The 21,061-nt window shown below is 32.9% G+C and overlaps 3 protein-coding genes across 7 annotated transcripts; all 3 read right to left on the reverse strand.

Moving 5' to 3' along the window:
• Window positions 1–590: 590 nt before the first annotated feature.
• LOC105765623 (histone deacetylase 15) lies at window positions 591–10,051 on the reverse strand. 3 transcript variants are annotated; one of them, XM_012584817.2, is made up of 18 exons: window positions 9,885–10,051; window positions 8,824–9,103; window positions 8,528–8,707; window positions 8,316–8,430; window positions 7,117–7,193; window positions 6,565–6,640; window positions 6,035–6,099; window positions 5,810–5,865; window positions 5,143–5,266; window positions 4,897–5,022; window positions 4,755–4,805; window positions 4,211–4,279; window positions 3,638–3,746; window positions 2,358–2,437; window positions 1,944–2,026; window positions 1,816–1,861; window positions 1,138–1,309; window positions 591–974 (listed from the first exon to the last, which is right to left on the reverse strand). In XM_012584817.2, the coding sequence occupies exons 2-18, from the start codon at window positions 9,025–9,027 to the stop codon at window positions 868–870; spliced, it is 1,740 nt and encodes a 579-aa protein (XP_012440271.1). In that variant the 5' UTR covers window positions 9,028–9,103; window positions 9,885–10,051; the 3' UTR covers window positions 591–867. The 3 variants fall into 3 exon arrangements, with proteins under 3 accessions (XP_012440271.1, XP_052481368.1, XP_052481369.1); XM_052625408.1 differs by having other exon boundaries at window positions 8,528–8,719; XM_052625409.1 differs by having other exon boundaries at window positions 8,528–8,719; window positions 8,824–9,011; window positions 9,885–10,033.
• A 1,003-nt stretch (window positions 10,052–11,054) lies between these two features.
• LOC105765627 (uncharacterized) lies at window positions 11,055–16,118 on the reverse strand. Of its 3 annotated transcripts, none has more exons than XR_001124845.2 (12): window positions 15,817–16,118; window positions 15,632–15,729; window positions 15,364–15,450; window positions 15,078–15,246; window positions 14,414–14,926; window positions 14,189–14,337; window positions 13,898–14,098; window positions 13,730–13,820; window positions 13,436–13,637; window positions 13,113–13,223; window positions 12,542–12,655; window positions 11,055–11,369 (listed from the first exon to the last, which is right to left on the reverse strand). XR_001124845.2 is itself a non-coding variant. In XM_052624763.1 (12 exons), the coding sequence occupies exons 1-12, from the start codon at window positions 16,030–16,032 to the stop codon at window positions 11,354–11,356; spliced, it is 1,941 nt and encodes a 646-aa protein (XP_052480723.1). In that variant the 5' UTR covers window positions 16,033–16,116; the 3' UTR covers window positions 11,107–11,353. The 3 variants fall into 3 exon arrangements, 2 of the variants coding, with proteins under 2 accessions (XP_052480723.1, XP_012440278.1); XM_052624763.1 differs by having other exon boundaries at window positions 11,107–11,369; window positions 12,542–12,638; window positions 13,730–13,811; window positions 15,817–16,116; XM_012584824.2 differs by having other exon boundaries at window positions 11,107–11,369; window positions 12,542–12,638; window positions 15,817–16,114.
• Window positions 16,119–20,186: 4,068 nt separating this feature from the next.
• On the reverse strand, window positions 20,187–20,792 carry LOC105765628 (uncharacterized). The gene is made up of 2 exons (XM_012584825.2): window positions 20,612–20,792; window positions 20,187–20,526 (listed from the first exon to the last, which is right to left on the reverse strand). The coding sequence occupies exons 1-2, from the start codon at window positions 20,711–20,713 to the stop codon at window positions 20,443–20,445; spliced, it is 186 nt and encodes a 61-aa protein (XP_012440279.1). The 5' UTR covers window positions 20,714–20,792; the 3' UTR covers window positions 20,187–20,442.
• Window positions 20,793–21,061: the final 269 nt, after the last annotated feature.

Below are 21,061 nucleotides of genomic sequence, written 5' to 3' on the forward strand. Positions count from 1 at the left end.
CTTTAATTTTCGAGTGATGTGACAATCTCAAAGTACAACATCATCTTATCTTAATATAATCCAAATTCAAACCAAATTGGAAAAAGCTGCTAAATTCCAAAACTAACATTGACCAAGAAATTTTATGTACCAAATTTTAAAACTAAATATTACTTTATCTCAACAAAAAAACATTAATATCATACATAAACTTAATTCAAACCTAACCTTTAAACACCTCTAAATAAAATCTATACAATAAATATTCTTATATTCTTTCCATTTTTTTCATCTAATTCATCATCCCTGATTACAATGATCTTTTCGTTCCTTAAATGCAAAACTAGTAGTCAAAATTTAACTAATAATCATCGATTAATTAAAATCAATGTCAAATCCAATCATTGAACTGCTTAAGGCACATTTTTTTAACACTAATCTCATTATAGATTCTTTTTATATCTACTCTTTTTGATACAATGCTTAAAACTGCCTATAGCCCCTCCCCAACCCTTAAATAAGAGGATAATACACTTTAAAACATTTAAACTCACATCCTCCTATACTACATAATATTTTGTACATACTTTGAAAATCAAGCTTCATGAATATAGTAGGAAAAAAAAGGGTAAATGTTCATTTACGACATTTAATTTGGATATAGCAACTCAAAAGCTTTAGCCTTAGGATAACATATGTTGCATATGTTGTTCCATAAAGTCCACTAAAACACTTCCATAAAGTCCGTAAAGTCTTTCAACACTAAACCCTAAATCCGAAAATATTTATCTAGATTTCCTGTCCGTGATATAACTTGTCTATAATGCACAGTTACACGACAAAAAGGGATGGAATGAGGATAAAGTCTCAAAATTTTGAGCACTGCTTTCATTTTAGATGAAAATGTCCTGTAAGGATATGAAACAATAGTTGTTTTCTGCCCCACCTCCACCATAACGGTGGCTCGAACACCCGTCTCCGTTTAACTTGTTTTTCTGCAATAAATAAACAAGTAATTAATGGAAAATAATAGGAAACCATCCTCGCACTATGTGATAAGTTTGAACCCGAGACAATGGGAACAAACACGAAAGAAGCCCTCTTCCATGCACGCCTTTAGTTCTAATCATAAGGACGGCTTCAAGAACAGTTCCTTACGTTTCTTCTCCACAGAATACATTGCCCGTTGCAACTGCAGTTTTTCGAAGCTTGAACTTAGATTTGGCCAGTACTTCATCTGAATCTTCAGTACTTCCAACACCGTAAGCAGGCCGGCTTTAGAAGGAACGACGTTCTCTGGTTCACACTCGCAACTTTCACCCAAAAGTACCTTTTTTTTTTCCATTAGAAAGAAAAAAGAGGCCATGTAAGGACATATTGCATTATACGACTTATGTTTTAGCTTGCAATGACGGGTAGGGCCAAAATGAACTGTGCACCATAAGTTAAAATTTCGTAAAAGTACCATGGAGACCCAGGAGTATATTGAATTTTGCCCCATTTATTCAAAAAATAAGCAAATTAGTCCATGCATGTTAAATTAAAAAGCAAATTAATTCTTTTTGTTAAAAATTTCATCAAATTCTACCGTTAAAAACTAGCATGGCTAACAGAATAATCGGACAATTGCACATGGTGTGCTATGAACTTGTTTGCTCTTTGATCTAACATACAAGGACTAATTTGGCAGTTTTTTAGTAGAGGGGGCAAAATGCAATTCAACTCCAGTACAAAGGTCTCCATAGTACTTTTACAGTTAAAATTTTGAACTAGTTCATCCTCAAAAATAATTGAGCACCATAAGTTAATGTCTGCTCCTTTTGTGTCTATTTATACCTTAATCACTGCAGTAGCAGAAGATGATATCGAACGGAGGTTGTAGCTGCCAAAATGAAAAAGTCGATGAAAAGCCAAATTAAATGATAATCTGGACTGTACCAAACAGCAGAGAATAAACCACAAACCCGCCCTCAAGTACAACTAGCAACTTTCCACCCGAGAGGGTACTCAACATGTGTGTCATCTGTGTATAACCAGCAGGAGTCACCTGTAATGGGAAAAAAAGGTGACCATCATTATGCATCGCAAGGAGCACAAAAAACAAACCCATTTTACAAAATTAAAATTCTTACTCCATTTGATAAGTTTATAATAATTAGGAAATAACAAAATCAAGATGCATTTGCACGAAGAGATATGTCCTCTGAATGCAGCCAATCAATCATTTTAATTGAAGTATACCGCCAAAGATTTGAGGTAATAATAACCTACTTTTCTAAAAAGTTCTCTTGATATATATATAATAAGGTTCTCGATTTTTTTTCTGGCAATAAAGTTCTCTTGATTATATCAGAACAAAATAACGGAAACAAACTTACATCACAGCATCCTAAAGGATCACCACGAGCAGCATCAAATCCAGCTGATATTATAGTAAAGTCGGGAGCAAACTTGGAAGCTGCAATTAGGGGTATGAAAAACCAATAATCGGATTAAAGCAAAAAAATCAGATATCAACTAATGCAGGTCATTTGATTTCGAACTGGTGGCCAAGAACAAAATATACCGATCTAGAAATAGGATACTAATCATAGTTAACAAAAGGGAATAAAAACACAAATTCAGCCACTTTGGCTGATTTTCAAGCAATAAGAAATATGCCGTAGAGGTAGAGTCCTCTATTCTCTCTTAAAAAAAGTACATCGAGAAGCTATTATTAAGCAGCTTGTAGAAATCCTTTACAGTTCACAAAGTTAATAATCCTATTCATCTTAACAATTATAGATTTGAAGGATTCTTTCCCAATACAATGCATTGTTCTCAAATTCACAAAGCATATAATTGATCTAATTCTTAACTAATAAGGCTTGGGAATTCCACACCTAGAAATTCCATCTTGATCTAAACAATGTACTTTGAAATAGATGACTGAAAATGATAGATATATATGCATACACGTATATTTTTTTGAAAATGAAAATTTGAATGGGGTAGGCTTGGTTTGGTCATGCTAGATTCAAGCTGTTTTGGGTTCGGACCATTTCGAATTTAAATTCAAGTCATTTTCATGTTTTATTTAAGATTTCGTGTGTTCAGTTGGTTTCAAGTTGGGGTTTTTGAGGGTTCTGGCAGTTTTAGAGGTTCAAGGAATTTAGTATAAGTCACAGGCAACCACTAACTAGCCTTGAAGCATAAAGGTAAAAGTACCATGGAGATTCATGTACTAGGGGTTAGATTGCATTTTGTCCCCTCTACTCAAAAAAATGAGCTAATTAGTCATTGTACATTAGACCAAAGAGCAAATTGATCTTTTCTATTAAAAAATTCATCCATTTATACTGTGACACGTGGCGTGCCATACGAGCCTCATGCTGGCATACAAGGATCAGTTTCTAACCGAAGAAATTGATGGAATTTTTAACAAAACGATCAATTTGCTCTTTAATATAACATAAAATAACTAATTTCCCCATTTTTTGAGTAGAGGAGACAAAATACAATCTGACTCCTAGTACAAAGGCCTCTATGGTTTTCCTACTGAAGCATAAACTGTTTCACTATTTTGTATGGCAAAGATTGATGAAATGCATCATATCCCATATTCATCTTGCAAACTACAGTTGAAATGCAAAGATATCTCTGAATAAGGAATAACAACCTATTGGAAGCACAACGTGTTGAAATGCAAAAATGTAATCATTATCTCCAACTCCACCACGACTCCATGGAATATTCACGCAATATCCTTCTGCACCCTTGGTACCAACCTACAAAATCAAATTGAAAAAAAGAAACATATGGTGCATCAATTACCAAAGATACAAAAATGAATGGCTAAATGCTCAATTCAAGATCTAACTTTAGATCCAATTCACAATTACAGTACCAAACATCAATCCCTTTGTGTCCTAAGGACCTGATGCAGATAAGAAAACTACAGAACCAACATTCAATTTGGACTAACTCCGGTATTCCCACATATTAATGAGATAACTGGTGGAATTGAAATTACAGAATTATTTAGTTTAATATTACAAATATTAATGCTAAAAGTCACATCAACCAGCCCCTAAGAGTCCTAAGGGATAATATGCAGTTGATATTACGATATAAACCCATCTTTATTACCGTCTATATCTCCCTTTCTTCTCTGGTCTATTTCAAGGTGAGATGCTAAATTCCCAATCAATATGTAGCAATGCAAAACTTGTATAAATAAATAGTCAAGTACCTCAAAAGCTGAACCAGTACCAGGGTAGAACTTCCCTCCTTCATGTCTATGTAAGGATATGTACAATACCTACAAAGAGGTACAAGATATTGGTCAGGACATAGGCCTCCAGGACACTCAAGGGCAGAGGGGGACAGCAATGGTTCCCCCCCCCCCCCCAAAAAAAAAGAAAAATTGCTTATATAGTCCCTTAGTTTTTAGGAAATCACAAGTTAGTAAAATGGTAAATTGTACTTTGCCCCCCAAAAATTTATTCATTTTCGCCCCACCCCAAAAGAAATAATTTCTTGGCTTCGACCTTGAGTACACCCCCCAAAAAAAAAAAGAAGAAAAGAACATAATAAACCAAAACCAGCAAAAGAAGAAAAGCAAGGATTTGGTTGGTTAGTGCAGCCTCATATGTGTTTTTTAGTTCTTACCATAAACTCAGGTCAAAAGCAACATAGCCAAACCAATTACCCAGCAACAAAGTTACCAGAAATGAATAGCATTAAAAAGTTGATCGATACGTTGCAAGTATAACTTTACGGTTAAGAAAGCTCACCGATTTATTTTGGTCAAATATCTCTTGTGTACCATTTCCATGATGAACATCCTGAAATAGTGAATGGAGAGCCATTAACTCAAAATTTTGATGCCCCTACGCCTTCGTTTTGCCATAACTTCAAGAAGTTAAAGTAACTTACCCAATCAACAATGAGCACCTTCTTCGCCCCTGCAGCCTGTGCTGCTAATGCAGCAACTGCTGCATTGTTGTGGAGGCAGAACCCCATTGCTTGTGTGACACCAGCATGATGGCCAGGTGGTCGAACCTGTATCAGAGGTGAAATGCAGATTATGAGAGATAAGCAGTCATTGCATCTAGAGCATAGTATAGGTTGGTCATAAACTTTAAACATATTAAACAGAATACTAGTAGAACTCATACACACCAGAGCAAACCCATTTCTTACGCGTCCAGAAAATATTGCTGAAGCAAGATCTGCACATAAACCAGCAGCAAGTCTGGCAGCATGTGCTGAATGCTCATTAGCATACGTGTCAGGAGTAAAATAACTGCCAGTAAAAAACAACCCATCAAGTCAGATTGTGTTTCATTTTAGCATCACTCGAGAAATTGACATAGAGCCTAATAGATTTTGACACACAACACATACATTGATACCCTATCACTTCAGTGGCGGATCTTGGCATTAAATTTTGGGGGATTCGAACTAAAATTTTAAAATATTTTGAGGGTTTTAAAGAGAATTTTCAAAAATTTTGGAGGTTTAATAAAATTTTACAAAAGCTTTTGAAGAGTCTAATTGAAATTTTTAAAATTTTTCAAAGGTTTAATGAGAAATTTCAAAAATTTTGGGAGGCCTAATTAAAATCTTTTGGGTATAATTAAAATTTACAAAAAATTTGGGTCTTAATGACCGTCCGCCTCTGCTATCACTCCCACACCCCTTCTCAGGGAAGTGCTTTCAAGCCACCCGTAAATGGAAGATAATTGAAGAAAGAACAAAAGTGTTCTTTTTCTACAAAGATAATATAAGCACTTCACAATTTCTATGCATGGATACATTTGGAGTAGGAAAAGACAAATGATATAACCTAGAAAACATTTGGCGGGTAAGTTCAACAACTTCAATATGCTCCGAGGAATGGACCTAAAGATTCCAAAAATAAAAACAAAAAGGCTTCAAAGACGGTCCTTTCAGTAAATATATAAACAGACAATCGGAAGAAGCAAATCAAACAAAATAGCTAATCACATCAACAAAATTAAAATGATAGACTAGATGGAGCCATATCTCCAAGATAAAGAATGGTCCTCACCATTTGAAGCTCCTCCAGAGTGATTTCTCTAGCAGGAATTAAGCAGCACTTTCCAGGGAATATACCTGTATATGTCAAAAATTGCCATTTAATTGTTACAGACAAATCAAAAGCCTGCATATTAATTTAAGAAAGAAGCATAAGACCAAAATACCGGTAAAAGTACCATGAAGGTCTCTGTACTAGGAGCCAGATTGCTTTTTGCTCCCTTTACTCAAAAAATAAGCAAATTAATCACTGTATATTAGATTAAAGAGCAAACTAGTCCTTTCTATTAAAAGTTTCATCCATTTCTACTGTTAAAAGCTAACATGGCTAACAGAATAATTAGATAGGCGTGCCATGTGTACCTCATTCTGATGTACTGGGACCAGTTTTTAATAGTAGAAATTGATGAAATTTTTAACAGGACTCATTTGCTCTTTGATCTAACGTATAGGGACTAATTTGCCCGTTTTTTAAACAGAGGGGGCAAAATGCAATCTAACTCCTAGTACAAGGCCCTCCATAGTACTTTTACCCCTAAATACCAGCAGCAGAAAGGCTAGCAGCAATAGCTCGAAGACGATCTGGTCTTTCTGGATGTGGATGTGATTTTATTTCAACCTACGCCACCAAGCAAGCACCAGATACAAGAGAGCAAAAAGAGTTAAGACACAAGTCCCACATAAGTAACAACAAAGAAGCAACCACAGATTCATCATACAGTTGTTTTTGCAGATAATTAATTATTTTAGTTCCGACGATAAAGTGAATCTTTTTTCATGATTTGAGGTTATAATTTCTAAGATAATTGCATGATACTTGATCAAATACAACCATCAAAAGGAACCTCCCCCAAAAAAAAAAAAAGTATCAACTCCTCATCAAAACTTTGAAGAGCAAAATAGAAGCAGTGCAACAAAAAAACTTTGCAAGCAAACAAAGAGACAGATTCCATTAACTTATAAAACTTCCACCACAATTCATACTCATATATTCAAATTCAATACATCAATCTTATCATGAAATGGTGTCAAACCACCATAAAATGTCATTCAAGTGGAAGATTCCAGGGAAGCATATAGAATACAGTGGCATACCTCTGAGTGCAGCAACATTCTTTCATCAAAACCAACTGCCGTAGAACAGTTTGAAGCTGAAGCCTCGGACCAAATTTCTGCATCAAGAAGCGTAAACAGATTAGGATCACAAAAATCCCATGCCTATAATAGCTTTCCTGATCCTACCAACGGAAGTATTTTAAAGTTTCAGAGAAGAGTGGAATAATTCAATAGAGAGAAAGAAATTCCCAAGACTAGGATCTCTCAGTTGATATGGTGTATCTACAAGCAAAATTTTTTACCAGACCAAGGTTTTCTTGCTAGGGTTGTTTACTAACGAGGCAAATGTAATTCAGGATTCAGGCCAAAAACAGAATATAGAAGTAAAAGTCAACATAAAAAAACTAAATTAGAGTAAATTAGAATATTTCTACTGGTTCAAAGTGTGATAACAAGAGGCAAGTTAGCAATAATACATAGTAATGGCAAAAGCACCTTCACATTGAAAGAAAACACTTAAATACATTAATAAATAAGCAAATAACAAATTAAAAAAATTCTATCAACCTCATTCAAAAGAGTGATTTAGATGCCAACATATAATTAAGGTTGAAATGAAACTCTAAATTGTTACATCATCTAAATATGGCTAAATAGAAAGTAAATTTTAGGAATCATTCCAATTCTCCAGAACTTAATTGAAATCTTAAATCCACTTTTTTATTTTTTAAAAGCAAAAAAAAAAAAAAACCCCATCCTGTTTTTAAACTTGATAACCATAATTTTGACCATATATAAAGTGCATAATAAGAACTTGAACAGCATAGAAAAGCAAGATAATTAAATATAGGGCACTTTAAAATAATAATAAATAAGTTCACCGTGTAACAAAAATATTTAAATATGTTTATGGCATAAGATATCGTATGTTATTATAGCACAACCTCCACAACCTTTTCAATGCTGTCGCATATGATTATAACCGATTGGCCATTGATGCATTTCAATGTACCAGAAAGACCATCGTGAAAACACAAAGCCAACAACCACCAAAATGACAATAGATTCAAGAACTATACTAAAGGTACTGGTTTGGTTGTATATCAAGTGCGGAAGACAAATTTTGTTAGTAGATTACAAAAAAAAATTAAGACCGGAAAAGAAAAGAAACCATCAAAATGTAGGGCAGTCCTATAGCCTCTTGGACAGAAGAAAAAGAAGGGAAACAATGTGGTTACCTTTCTCTCTTCCTGTGGCTTCTGATTCAACCTGAACAAGTTCTACCTCAGGTGAGAAAGGAGACGCATAAAATCCATGCCTTAGGATGCCAGATTCTTTATGTTCCCCACAAATCTGCATAGATTCCAGAAATCAAGATAGAAGATTTCGAACAAAGCATACCAAAAGAAGGGCATGGAATAGTATCAAGAAAAAGAATGAAAAAGTGTACATCACAGAGGAAAACATCATCAAGGTTGACCATCGTGCAGTTGGTACAAAACCACTTCAAAATCTCTATGTGCTTTTGTACAGGCTCCCAATCACTGTCATCCTCATCATCATCATCAAATGCATCTTGATTGTTGTACATATCCTGAAAAGTCAATTCTTTTGGCAGCCTCACCTTTTTCTGCATACAAACCTCAAAACAAATTTAACACATTAGAAGCAGCATAAATAAGAACCAACATCCATAGCAACTATATTCATTGAAATTAAAGGAACTCCTTAAAGTGTGCTGCTTACAGATGCATCGTCAGCCTGTGTGTCTTCGTTTATATTGGCAGCAATATCTCGCTCAGATGTTCCTATGTCCCCTTTGGCATCGGAGCTATCATGACGAGAAGCTGATGCATGCTCATCAGATCCTAAATGTTTCCTTTTAAAGCTTTCATTGCTCTTAGTCCCCCCATTTGTCACACAACTCCCTTGAACTGTTTCAGAAACCATATTGTTTTCAGAGTTCAATGGAGATTTCTGCCAGAATCATACCTTTATTTAAACCCGAATCATCTGCCAATGAAATCTATTTAAAAGGAAAAAATAAAACCCAACAAATTCAATTAGTACCAAGTATAAAATGAAATTTGAAAGGGGGAAAATAACAAGATAAAAACTTTTCATATTTGGCAAAATAAACAGTAGAAAAAAGGAAATGAAAACACAATTTTCAAAGATATCAAGCAAAGAAAAGGGAAACAATAAGTCAGGATTTTACATTGTTTCAAATAATTAAAAACACTGGGCATAAGTAAGCTGATACTGCACATCACCATCTACCTACAGATATCAATTAAAATAGGTGCAAAACTGATAAAATCTGAGCAAACCATTTTTAGTCATGAGCTATATACAGTTATACACACACTAAACGTCAAACAAAACAAAGAAATGAAACATAAAAGAAGAAAGATATTTAAGTCAAATTTAACTTTTTTTTTCACTCTGCAAGTTGAGCATAGAAACAGAGTTTTTTTTTAAAGTCAGCTATAAATAAATTTTCAAAAAGAAAAGGAAAATCCACCAAAATATTCAAAAAAAAAGTAAAACCCATATAGTAATTCATAAGAATAAAATTAAAAATAAACAAAACGTAGAATCGGATTTCTAAAGCTATATTGCAGTTAGAAGGGTAGCTCCAAGCGAGATTAAATTTAAAAAAAAAAAACTGACCTGTATAAATCTATATGTATACAGCTCGTTTTCTAAAACAATTTTTTTTTCAAAAAAAAAAGGTCTTGAAGAAAAATAAAGAGCTGATAAAAATAATTGCAGATAAAATAAATACATAATTTCAATTTTTTAACCTGGCTAGGGCAACCCGTGGAGGGTCTCGGAACGTAAATTCGGTGTTTTTGAGGGAGGAGAGAAGGTAGCGACTAAAATATAGCTGTTTTCTTTTTCTTTCTTTTTGTTTTTTAAAAATTTGGGGATTTTCGATGAGCAACTCTTTCACTAAAGTCCTCAATAAGTCGTTAGATTTGAGCCTATTACCCGCTCCTATTCTATGGGTTTTTTATTTGTCGCCGCGGTTATTTGAATGATTTTTCAGTTTGGTCCTTCATCTGTGGGCGAAAATTATTTTTTAGAAAAATTTCTTTACGGTACCAAAAAAGAAAGAAAATATTTTTTTCAAAAAAGCTACAAGCCAACTAGATTTGTCCAATAAATAGATGATCCAACCCAACTAATTGATTTAGCCTAAGTTGAATTAGATTTGGATAAAGATTTAGCTTTCAGTCCATTCAAATTAACTCAAATTTAAATAAATTTTAAAATAATTTTCATTTAAATTTAATTACAAAATATATATTTTTATTATTCTATTTTTAAACAGTAATATAATTTTTTTGATAAATCTTCTACTCAATTTATGGACACCTCTAAAACCAACTTACACAATTTGCTTACATTAAATCATGAGAGGGTTAGCCATAAAGCATGTTTCAGTCCTATAAAGTAATTTAAGTATTGCATTGTTAAAAATTTTGGTGTATTTCGATCACTTTAATATATTTCAATATTGGTTTATATTAATATATATTAGTTTATATAAATTTTAATATTTTAAATTTGTCTTAACCATTTTTATATTTGTATATTTACATTGAAAAGACAAGATATGGCCACTAATTTAAATTAACTAATACTTTTAAAGCTTATGTTTATACTTATGTAATTTCAGTACATTTGCATGTATATTACTGTATATTTAATTAAAATATAAATTAGATTATATATGCAAAAATTATTTTTAAAATTGATTCTAATCTTACTACTATGATAACTAATCTCTCCACACCACCGATCCAAATAGACATTTATCTCTTTATTAATAAAAAATATTAATATCTTTTGTTATTTAATACCCAATTTTGTAACTCGTATTCTTCAAAGCTAGACTTTTGGCATTTTGATGATTCCCATTTATTTAAACACTAGTGAAACAAATTTCATTCAACAAATACAAATACATATACATATATGACGATTCTGTATAAGGCCGTTCCATTCCCTCTATTGAGAAAGTTTATGAGATAAAACCACAAAATATCATATTTAGTTTCTTGAGTGACATACACAGAACAAATATAGGATACAAACATGGCTCATTAAGGGGGCACCATTTAAGGAGAAAACTGACCTCAACATTGGTAATTTGGTACACAAAGTGACTTGCTCTCCTTAAGAGTTTTGAGGCTATATAGATAGATTAAAACACTAAGCAGTAACTACAGTATTTTTCTTGAAACTATAAGGGGGCATATTGCTTTGCTTATTTCCTTTGCATCCTGCAAAAACAAAATGACCAAAGTTGAAATTATGAAAGCTCTTTTGATTGCTTGAATTTACCATTAAGAACCACCAGCACTCCATTGATGAAATCAATGCGCAGCAACAAGTAAAGAGATCCCGTTTTCTTAACCAATCAAGAATAGCAACTAGGAAAAATGTTGCTAACAAGTATATACAAGGAGTTAATATAACTTTTAGTCCCTGAACATAACAATTAGATCCCACTTTGGTACATGAATTTAACAACTAGGTCCATTTTGGTCCTTGAACACCAAAATGGACCTAGTTGCCAAGTTCAAGTATCAAAATGGACCAAAAAAAAAGTATAAGTACCAAAGTGGACCTGATTGTCAAGTTCAAGGACTAAAAAGTTATATTAACCCTATACAAAGTTATCTTCTTTATTGTTGCTAGTTGAGGACATATTACTTCAACCTCCCTCTCTAACAACTTAAGTATCAAGCAATATCTATCATTAGCCAGAAAAAAAATCTAACAATGAACCTTGATCTTGGCCAGGTGGTTCAAGGTGAATTACCTGAGAGGTCCCTTTGTCATAGGGACCTGATCAAATTAGTTCCTCTAATATTAAATGAATCAATTTAATCTATATACTACTAAAAAAAGTCAAATAAGGCCTAATTAGAATAAAGTTAACATTTACTATTTAACAAAGTTCATATTTTTAAAGTTTTCATGATTCAGTAAATGAAATCTTTTGATTAGAATTGAACTACAATTGAAAAATAATAATTTAAGACATTTTAAACAGTGAATGTTAACTCTATTACAATTTCGGGTTTATTTGATTCTTTGTAATAGTATAAGGACTAAATTGATCCATTTAACAATAAAGGGACTAATTTGATGCAATCCCTCTAATACAGGGAACCTTTAGATACTTTAACCGGTGGTTCAACCATACACCATAACAAACCCTCGGCTAGTGGACTTACTGAAGAGCAGGGTTCCATACACCATAACAAACCCTAACAATGGCATAAGATGCAATTCTGCACATGAAATATGCACAGCAATATTATCCTAAGTACATGTCTGAGCCTCCCTAAAACTTCATCAGCTATAGGCAAATAGATAGCATTAGGATAAATAGATAGCATTATGACAAATTTCCAAAAGAGAGGGGCAGATAGTCAGCTTTCGATACCTGAAAGATGAAATATATTTCTCAACGATTGGTTTTTGTTCGGTGCTGTAGGTGTACCATTTTTCTTTAGCTGCAACTAGATCACTGCCCTCAATATCTGCACATTAGTGGAAACTAATGAAATGGCAATTTGGTTGATAACTGGTAAAAGTACCATGAAGACCCCTATATTAAAGTTGGATTGCATTTTGCCCCCTCTATTTAAAAAATGGGTAAATTAGTCCTTGTACATTAAATCAAAGAGCAAACTGACCCTTCTGTTAAAGATTCCATCCATTTTTACTATTAAAAACTGATCCCTACATCAGCATGAGGTACATATGACATCACATTTTACTTTCTGATTATTCCATCAACCATGCCAATTTTTAACAATACAAATAGATGAAATTTTTAACAACAAAAAAAAACTATTTTACTTTCTGATTTAATGTAAAAGGACTAATTTGCTCATTTTTTGAGTAAAAGAGGCAAAATGCAATCTAACTCCTAATACAAAAACCTCTACGATACTTTTACCATTAATAAGTTGATAAAATGCAAATTTTGGAAATCGAGCATATGAACAAACCTTGAAGTAAAACATCTGTTTCACTAGAGTAGCTTCTCAATTTCCAGAATCTGTGACCATCGCCATCCCAAAATATTGGCTCTGATCTAACAGGATTTAACGGCTCATCCTCTTCAAGCATCAATTGCAAAGCAAAATGTCAGTTGAACATAAGAACACAGTTCCATTTGTGCAACCATACAAAAAGCACCAAGGCAATGCTCAAATAGTATAAATTAAGTATAGGTAAAGATCAGTATTTTATGATCAATTTCAAGGTGCTGAGATATGATTTGCTCCATTGACCAAATGATGGTGAAACTGCAACAAGTCATTGAACATACCCTCGTCGACCACTGTCTCAGACACTTCCAATGTGCTTGCAAGAGTACGGGCCACTTCAAGAGTTTGAGCCACTTCTGACTTTATTCTCGAAAGAAGCTCTTCATTTTCTGAAATGGAAAGAGGTGCACCATTTCTCATGAGAATAGCTTTGGCTATCTCGTCCTGCAACTTCTTCTTCATCTCTTTTTCAAGGTTTCTCTCCTACACAGAATTAGGACAAAACAGGCTGTGTCATAACATTAACATTAACACTACCACTAACTCGATCTCAGTTGCCATATTCATGTCATTACCTTCTCCCTCTGTGAAAGAAGTTTCTCTTTTGCTTTCTTTTGTCTTTCAACAAATTTCAAGTTTTGTTTATCGATCCAGCTTCTAAACTCTCTGAAAGAAGTGCGACTTTTTTTATTCATACACTTCCATATGAATCTAAAACAAAAAAATACAAACACAAGCCTTACGTGGTGCTGAGAGCTTCATCACACAGAAAATTTAAGACTTTGAGCTTTTTAGAGGAATTTAATCGCTCGTATTTATCACCACCACCTACATCTAAACAATCCAACAATGGCTGCTTTAATGGATATTGAGAATCATTTATGTATTCTCCAAGAACTTGCACCCATGATTTTTCACTTAAGTTCTTATTTAAGCAAGGATACCTGCATAAAGATTTAGTTCGAATGATTGATATACGATTTAAAAAAAAAAGTAACTGAACGTTTATAACAATCTAGTTAAAACAAGCATACTCTTTTCCCAAATCCTTTTGCATCATGGATAGCAGTAGAATGTGAAACTGCACAATTGAAGGATGACGTAATTTGTGCTTGCGTTTACTTTTTCCAGTAAATAACTCTTTAAGTAACAGCTGAGACTGTCCTTTCTTCATATTGAGAACCTATATCAACCAATAAACAAATTAGAAACCTTACTCTATTAGGATTTATGCTGAATAAACAGATGACTAAGTTTACCTCTCCGAAAACTTCACAAAATTCTAGAAATTGTAAGGCATGGCCAACATCCTTGACAGGCAAGTCAATGCCATCAATATGGTTTAATGATGTGCCTTGAGGCAATACAATTTCAGCGTCAGAAGCTTCGTTTTTGGCTTTTACATTTTTCTTCTTAAGATTTGGAGACCTACAAATCGGCTTGTTCCTCACTACAGGGTCTGCATTGTTTAGCACTTCATCTTCTCCATGATCACACTTCATAGGCACCTTCATGTCAATTAGTTGGATAGCAGTAATCATGTCATTAATCACTTCGCCCTTGTTCGACACCTCCATGGAGGTCTTAAGCTTTTTAGGACTAATCTTTTGGAGATCATTGCCTTCCGAGACAATTTCCTTACCATTCTTGCTCCATTTGATCAACTTGGTGTTACTAGTTACAATCCTTTTGTCATTGGCTCGTATCAAACCATTAGGCTCTTTACAACTGCTTTCCTTTCTGCTATTACCAGTTCCCTTAACTTCAGAATCCTGTTAGAAAATTTTAATGAACACTCGATAAGTAGAGCCATCTTATTTTTGGAAACTCAACAAGGATCAAGCATTCATCATATCATTGATCATTCTATCATAAAAACATATATACTCTAATCACACACAAGGATTTTAATGGCAAACAAACCTCATCTTCTGCAGCTTTTCGCTTTTTGGAAGACACAGCTACATCAACAGGCTCTTGAGAACCCGATTTTTCGGAATCCTTAAGATGCAACATATCTGAAACTGAGGCGAACCCATTTGCCTTTGCTGCATGTACAAGTACACCAGTAGGCTGGTGACCTCGTTTCTTCCTACAAGATTCAAAATTCCCCCGTTTTAGATTACCCACAAAGAAAAAAAAAACAAACAATAAGCAAGTATTTGCAATTGATTATATATCAATGTTCTAAAAAAACATATGGACTGACATGCAGAAACTACAGTTGCAAATTCCTCTACATCTTGGACAAGTCCAATCATTCAACAAAGCCACCTCCTCAGCCTTTTCCCCATATCTGATAAAAAAAAAATTAAGCTAATCATATTTCAAAGACAATAAAGAAACACCCTGATTGTTAGATCTATAACACGATATGATCTAAAGATTTAAAAAAAAAAGCATGTTGACAATGGGATTTTTGTCTGCTAGAGAGTAAGATCCAGTAATGTAGCTAAAAATGTAAGGAAAAAAAAAACCTGTTCAAGAGACATTTGTGACAAAAATGGATGGTACATTGCTTCCCATTAATCTTTGTCTTGCAAGAAGCTGCAAAATCCACTGTTTTTTGCCTACACTGCAATCATTTTTTACTCCAAATATTTCAACAAAACGTAATTTTCCCAAGCAAAAGCAACAAAAACTTTATTAAAAAAAAAGGCACCTGGTGACAAGTCTTGCCGTTCTGAGAATCATAGATTCGACCATGGATGAGTCGAACTCCAGGCGAACTGTTACGACGACGTTTTGGACTGAGTTGTGGTGGTGGTGGGTCAGTTGAGTAAGCTGAGTCAGTAGGCCGAGTTGTCTCGATGTTGGCGTTGTTCCTCTTCTTGTTCTTATTCTTCTTCTTTGATGATGGAGAAGGAGAAACAGCCATTGCTTAAAGCTTTTTTCTTTTCTTCAATGCGAAATTGAAGATCACGAAGTCTTTTTTTATGTGTTAAAATTATGTACTTAAAAATTAATTCGATTACTGTTTGCATCTTCGTTTCATTATGCTTTTAAATTTATTTATTTATTATTGTTTGGATTGGGCGTTTTTTTTTAGTAATTATTATTTTTTGTTTTTAGTGATTAGAGAAATAATAAATAAATAATTGTTTGTAATTAATATTTATTTTCTTTTGGGATCCGGCGGGAAGAGAAAATTAATGGAGGGAATGCCTGGGTGGGCTTGTTTTGGGAAAGGGCCCATCTGTATTTTGCTTTTTTTTTTTGTAAATTGACCCTTAAACTATATTTCAATTTCTAGATTAGTCCTTAAAGTTTTTTTGTCGGAATTTGTCGTTAAATTATCAATTTATCCAAAATATATATTGGCCAATATTAATTAGACACGTGGTATATTTTTAGGTAAAATGAGATAAATTTGATAGTTTAAAATCACTTTTGATTAAAAATTTTAAGGATCAATTTGAAAATTAAGGTATACTTTAGGGCCTATTTACTAATAAATCCTTTTGTTTGAAGGCTTGGTTGTCTCGAGGAACAAACATAATCACCTGAAAATTTTAAAAATAAAATAGGGATTTAGGGATAGTGGGTTTCAATAGTTTCGATCACTAATAGATGAATAGTTTGATTCTCATTGGTTTATGTTAACAAAATATTAATAAAGTTTAATAATGTACTCAGTTCATTTATGTGAATTAGTTTATTGATTATTTTATATCTAAAACAGAATGCATGTTTGTTTATTTATTTATTTATTTATTTATTATTTGGAACATTAACATGAATATCATTATTTATATTTTTCGTTTAACTTAAATGAATAAATACAAACACAAATGATGTTAAATAGACGAATATGGATATAATATTAAAATATTTAACAAAACACAACAATCTAAAATAGATTATTTACCACAAAAGAGGAAACGTGAATATCACCTAGAAAATATGAATTACTTTGTAGGGTCGCATGGGAAAATGTTTAAGGCGAAATATTGTGAGGTACTTTTTAAATTAATAATTGTGGTTAAAGGATGAGGATGAGAAGATTATAGTCATTTGATTAAACCACGTCAAAAGTTAGAAAATTATGCTGATTATTTAGAATGTGTTAAATTAATTACTGAATACGTTACTTTTATTTTAAAATCACTCTCTCATTATTTAGTGATGAAACTGATTGAATTGATTGAACGATAAACTCATATTATTCAATGCAGACCCATGTGGCATGATTAACAATAGAATGCTGTTTCTTCTTCTCCTTTTTTATTTGATACGTGAATTGAAAAATAATCCCACAATATCTTTAAATTGATGCCACCACTACAATAACTTATCCTTTCCATCTTCGATAGTTTTTAGGATGTGATTTTTCAAAGGCCATCCAATTGTCCTGACTTTTAGTTACAATTTTTTGACATGTCTGGTGATGTTAATGTTGTAGTGTCTGTCCAAAATTAAAAGTAAACGGTAGACTATATTAGTATTCACCTAACTATTAATAAAATTATTATTTTATTATCACATAAATATGAAAAGTTACAAAATGATCACCCAACTAATTAATTTTATCTTTTTTAACCATCAACAGATTAAGAGGGACAACTTTTAAAATTAGTATAAAAGCAACTTCAATATTCAACATTTATATATTCTGTTAATCTAGTATTGATTCTAAAAATCTAACCCATAACATTTGTATTTTTTTTTCTTGGAGTGTAGTTTGCCAAAAGAAAAGAAATACCAGTGCAAAGTAGGCATTGTTGTATAGCAATGTTTGTTGGAGATAGATTAAGCTAAAGCATAAACCAAACTTGAACGGGCATATAGACTATGTAGTATGATGAATTTATGTGTTCAATTGCAAAATAGGGGACTTAGATCCTTCAAATATGAGATTTTTTTTTATTACTCATGGCTCTTTAATTTTAACAATTAATTTTTGAGGGTGTGATTTTCTAAAAGTCTACATAAATCGGTATTAAAATTAATACGTGTCTAAATTGCAATCATGCGACCTAGGTGATGATATCAACATTGCATTGTTTGCAAAAAAAAAAAAAACAACAATAAAGCAAAACCAATCAAACCTAAACTTATCCATGGTCCGGTCCGAATATTCGCCCGAAAAGTAAGAAGATTTGGGCAAAATATAGATTTGAAAAATGAGTTTGAGTAAAAAAAAGATTTATTTAGAAGACGGGTCAAATATCAAGTAAGGCTTTTATGACCCAGGCCCAACCCAAATTTGCAAAAAGAACAAAATATGTTGTTTTCTTACACTTATTTTGCTACCATTTCACTATTATATTATTACTATTTTTTATCGCTGTTTGAATATTGTATAACTCTTATTTTATTGTTAATTTTGCTACTATTTTAGAAGCATTTACTCATTAACTTACACCTATTTTAGTGTTATTTAAGTATAATTTTTTAAAAAAAATTTATTTTCAACTTGTTATGAAATATTTATTTTAATGTTTTTAGTGTTTTTAATGTATTATATTTTAAAAAATTATATAAAAAAATTAACACAGACAGGCCGGGCTTGAGTAAAATTTCAGGATCATTTTTAGGCCGGGCCCGAACCTATCAAATGGGCATAAAATTTTGTCAAGGCCCGAGCCTAGTCAAACCTACAGCTTGGTATAATCATGTTCACCTGAAGTCAGATCGAGTAAGAACAAAGTCAAGCCATGCGGATGCTAGATTGCGAAACATGGGAGAATAACATGTGATAGATAGCAAAATAAATTACTCGAATCCACATAAAAAATTTATTATTTCTTTATAAGATTTATACAAAGCTAGACTCGCTAACCTCAACGACTATACGATTACTCTGTAATTCCATTTATCCAAACAATACCTATTACTATGTTACTCCATTCCATTTCATTCCGGCAAACCAAGCAGTTCTCAAGTTCGCAACAAAAAAAAAGAAGGTCAAGGTCATTGGCATAGGCAGTGCAATTCACAACTGAGTACAAAATCCACCAACGCTTCAATGAATACTTCACTCACTCACTCACAGAGCATCCATTAACAATAAGTAAAATGCCACCACAAGGAATCCTCAAGCTATTCTTGATGTAACAACAACAAAAAAAAACTTTCATTTCAGCAATCTTAGGGCATACTAGTTTCCGTCTTCATTTTTAAAACCACCAACAGAGAATGACCCGTCACCAAAGCCGCATTGATAAGAGACTTAACGAATCTAACTCGACTTTCCTATTCGATAAACCACAAGGAGAAGAAGCACAAACCCAAATTGCTCTATAAACATAACCACAACCAATTTGGAACACAGAGAAATGAAAGCAAGATTAGCAACTATAATCCAAACTCACAAGGCAAAAAATGTTCAAAGCAAGTAATGTCCTAGATTTGAGATTTTGCCTAGTAAGAACAATGGAAACTGATAAAGACGGAAAAGCTGTTAATCTAACGGTTTAGCTAAAAAATAATAAAGTCTTATCTCTTCTTCTCCTCCCTAACAAGCAAAGCCTAAGAAGGCACATGAACAGGCCATCATTACTTCACCATTGAAATGTTCTATATTTCAACCATAATTTTGCATATGTTTCATGATAAGAGGTATAATCATGTCCTATTTCTTGTTTGTTTCACCTCACATCCAATGACTAAACACAATTCTATGCATAACTGTATGAAAATGAAAAGCTTCAAATCTGTGACAAAGGAAACGAAAATGGTCATCGTTCTCTATTCCTCTAAAAGGTAAACCGTAAACTCTCACCATTTCAACACCATCATTGGCAGGCTCAAAAATGGCATCCCAAAATTCATGTCTGCTAATAAGAGAAAATTGATTCTCAAACCCTAATATTCCTTATTGCAGAGCATAAGAAATTTCTCCTTCACAAAGCTAATCCCCAATCAAACTTTCATTATACCAGTGTTTTAGCATAAAACTTTAATCCCTAATTACACTTTCATGTTATTTGTGTGTGTATATAAGTTCAGTAAATCAATCTGAACCTTGCATTTTGGACATTACTATACTAAATTCATGAAAATAATAGCAATAACTTGAAATTCGAATAATTATACCTAAAAAAACTCTGATAAATTCTTTGACAAAAGAGAAGAAACCATTCAAAAGTCGGAAGGGCGCAATCGTTTGTACTGTTTTGAGTATCTTTCAATTTAATTCAACACTTAATAAAGAAACAATCACTAATCAACCAAAATCACCATGATTTCACATATCTCCAGCTTATTGTGTGCTGATTCTAAAAAACAACTTAAACAAAAAGGAAAATGGAGGCTTAACTGTTAAAAAAAGAAAAAAAAGAAAAGACTAGATGGAATCTTCAAGTTCATCTAGCTTCTCTTTTCTTTTCAATTCGAGCTCATATTGCCTCAATCGCTCCTTCATCTTTTCCTATTCGAATAAAAATTAGAAGCTTACAATCTTTTCTAAATTAAATAAAAACAAATTAAGAAATAAATGAAGAACGACAAAAGACCTTGTAACTGAGTTCGACGCGGTGCATAACGTAGAAGCCAAGGATACCGCCAAAAATGGTGCCGGTGATGATACGGACATATCCCCATTGCACTGAGTTCATAGCCCTTTTTTTTAACTCGATCTACTACCTCAGTCGTAACTAAGTTGAATAAAATTGCTACCCTTTTTGAAAATTCAAGGTTCTTTAGATGGGAATCCATTAAAATGCCAATAAAATCTTATATAAATTTATTTAATCGTTAGATCAGCTGGTCGTTGTAGTATAATGGTGGGTATTCCCGCCTGTCACGCTGGCGACCCGGGTTCGATCCCCGGAAACGGTGTTTTCTTCCGTTTTTACATTTTAGGTTTAATTCTGCTTTTATTCCCTCTATTATGCTGGAATTTAAGAATTGATCTTTCTATTTTAATTTTGATATACTTTGATCTTTTATTACCAAATTTTAGC

Source organism: Gossypium raimondii, chromosome 12 (assembly GCF_025698545.1).
Source record: "Gossypium raimondii isolate GPD5lz chromosome 12, ASM2569854v1, whole genome shotgun sequence".
Classification (NCBI taxonomy): Eukaryota; Viridiplantae; Streptophyta; class Magnoliopsida; order Malvales; family Malvaceae; genus Gossypium; species Gossypium raimondii.

What these genes read in the sequence shown, in the direction of transcription:
- LOC105765627 (XM_012584824.2), bottom strand. Translation starts at nt 16,032, where the DNA reads ATGGCTGTTTCTCCTTCTCCATCATCAAAGAAGAAGAATAAGAACAAG. An exon ending in GAAAAGCTGCAGAAGATGAG is followed by an intron (nt 14,927 to 15,077) that starts GTTTGTTTGCCA and finishes ATTTTCTAACAG; the next exon opens with GATTCTGAAGTTAAGGGAAC. An exon ending in AACAGATGTTTTACTTCAAG is followed by an intron (nt 12,639 to 13,112) that starts GTTTGTTCATAT and finishes ACTAATGTGCAG; the next exon opens with ATATTGAGGGCAGTGATCTA.
- LOC105765623 (XM_052625408.1), bottom strand. Translation starts at nt 9,027, where the DNA reads ATGGTTTCTGAAACAGTTCAAGGGAGTTGTGTGACAAATGGGGGGACT. An exon ending in ATGATGTTTTCCTCTGTGAT is followed by an intron (nt 8,431 to 8,527) that starts GTACACTTTTTC and finishes GAATCTATGCAG; the next exon opens with ATTTGTGGGGAACATAAAGA. An exon ending in CTCTGGAGGAGCTTCAAATG is followed by an intron (nt 5,866 to 6,034) that starts GTGAGGACCATT and finishes TGGAATCTTTAG; the next exon opens with GTCCATTCCTCGGAGCATAT.
- LOC105765628 (XM_012584825.2), bottom strand. Translation starts at nt 20,713, where the DNA reads ATGAACTCAGTGCAATGGGGATATGTCCGTATCATCACCGGCACCATT. An exon ending in GCGTCGAACTCAGTTACAAG is followed by an intron (nt 20,527 to 20,611) that starts GTCTTTTGTCGT and finishes TTATTCGAATAG; the next exon opens with GAAAAGATGAAGGAGCGATT.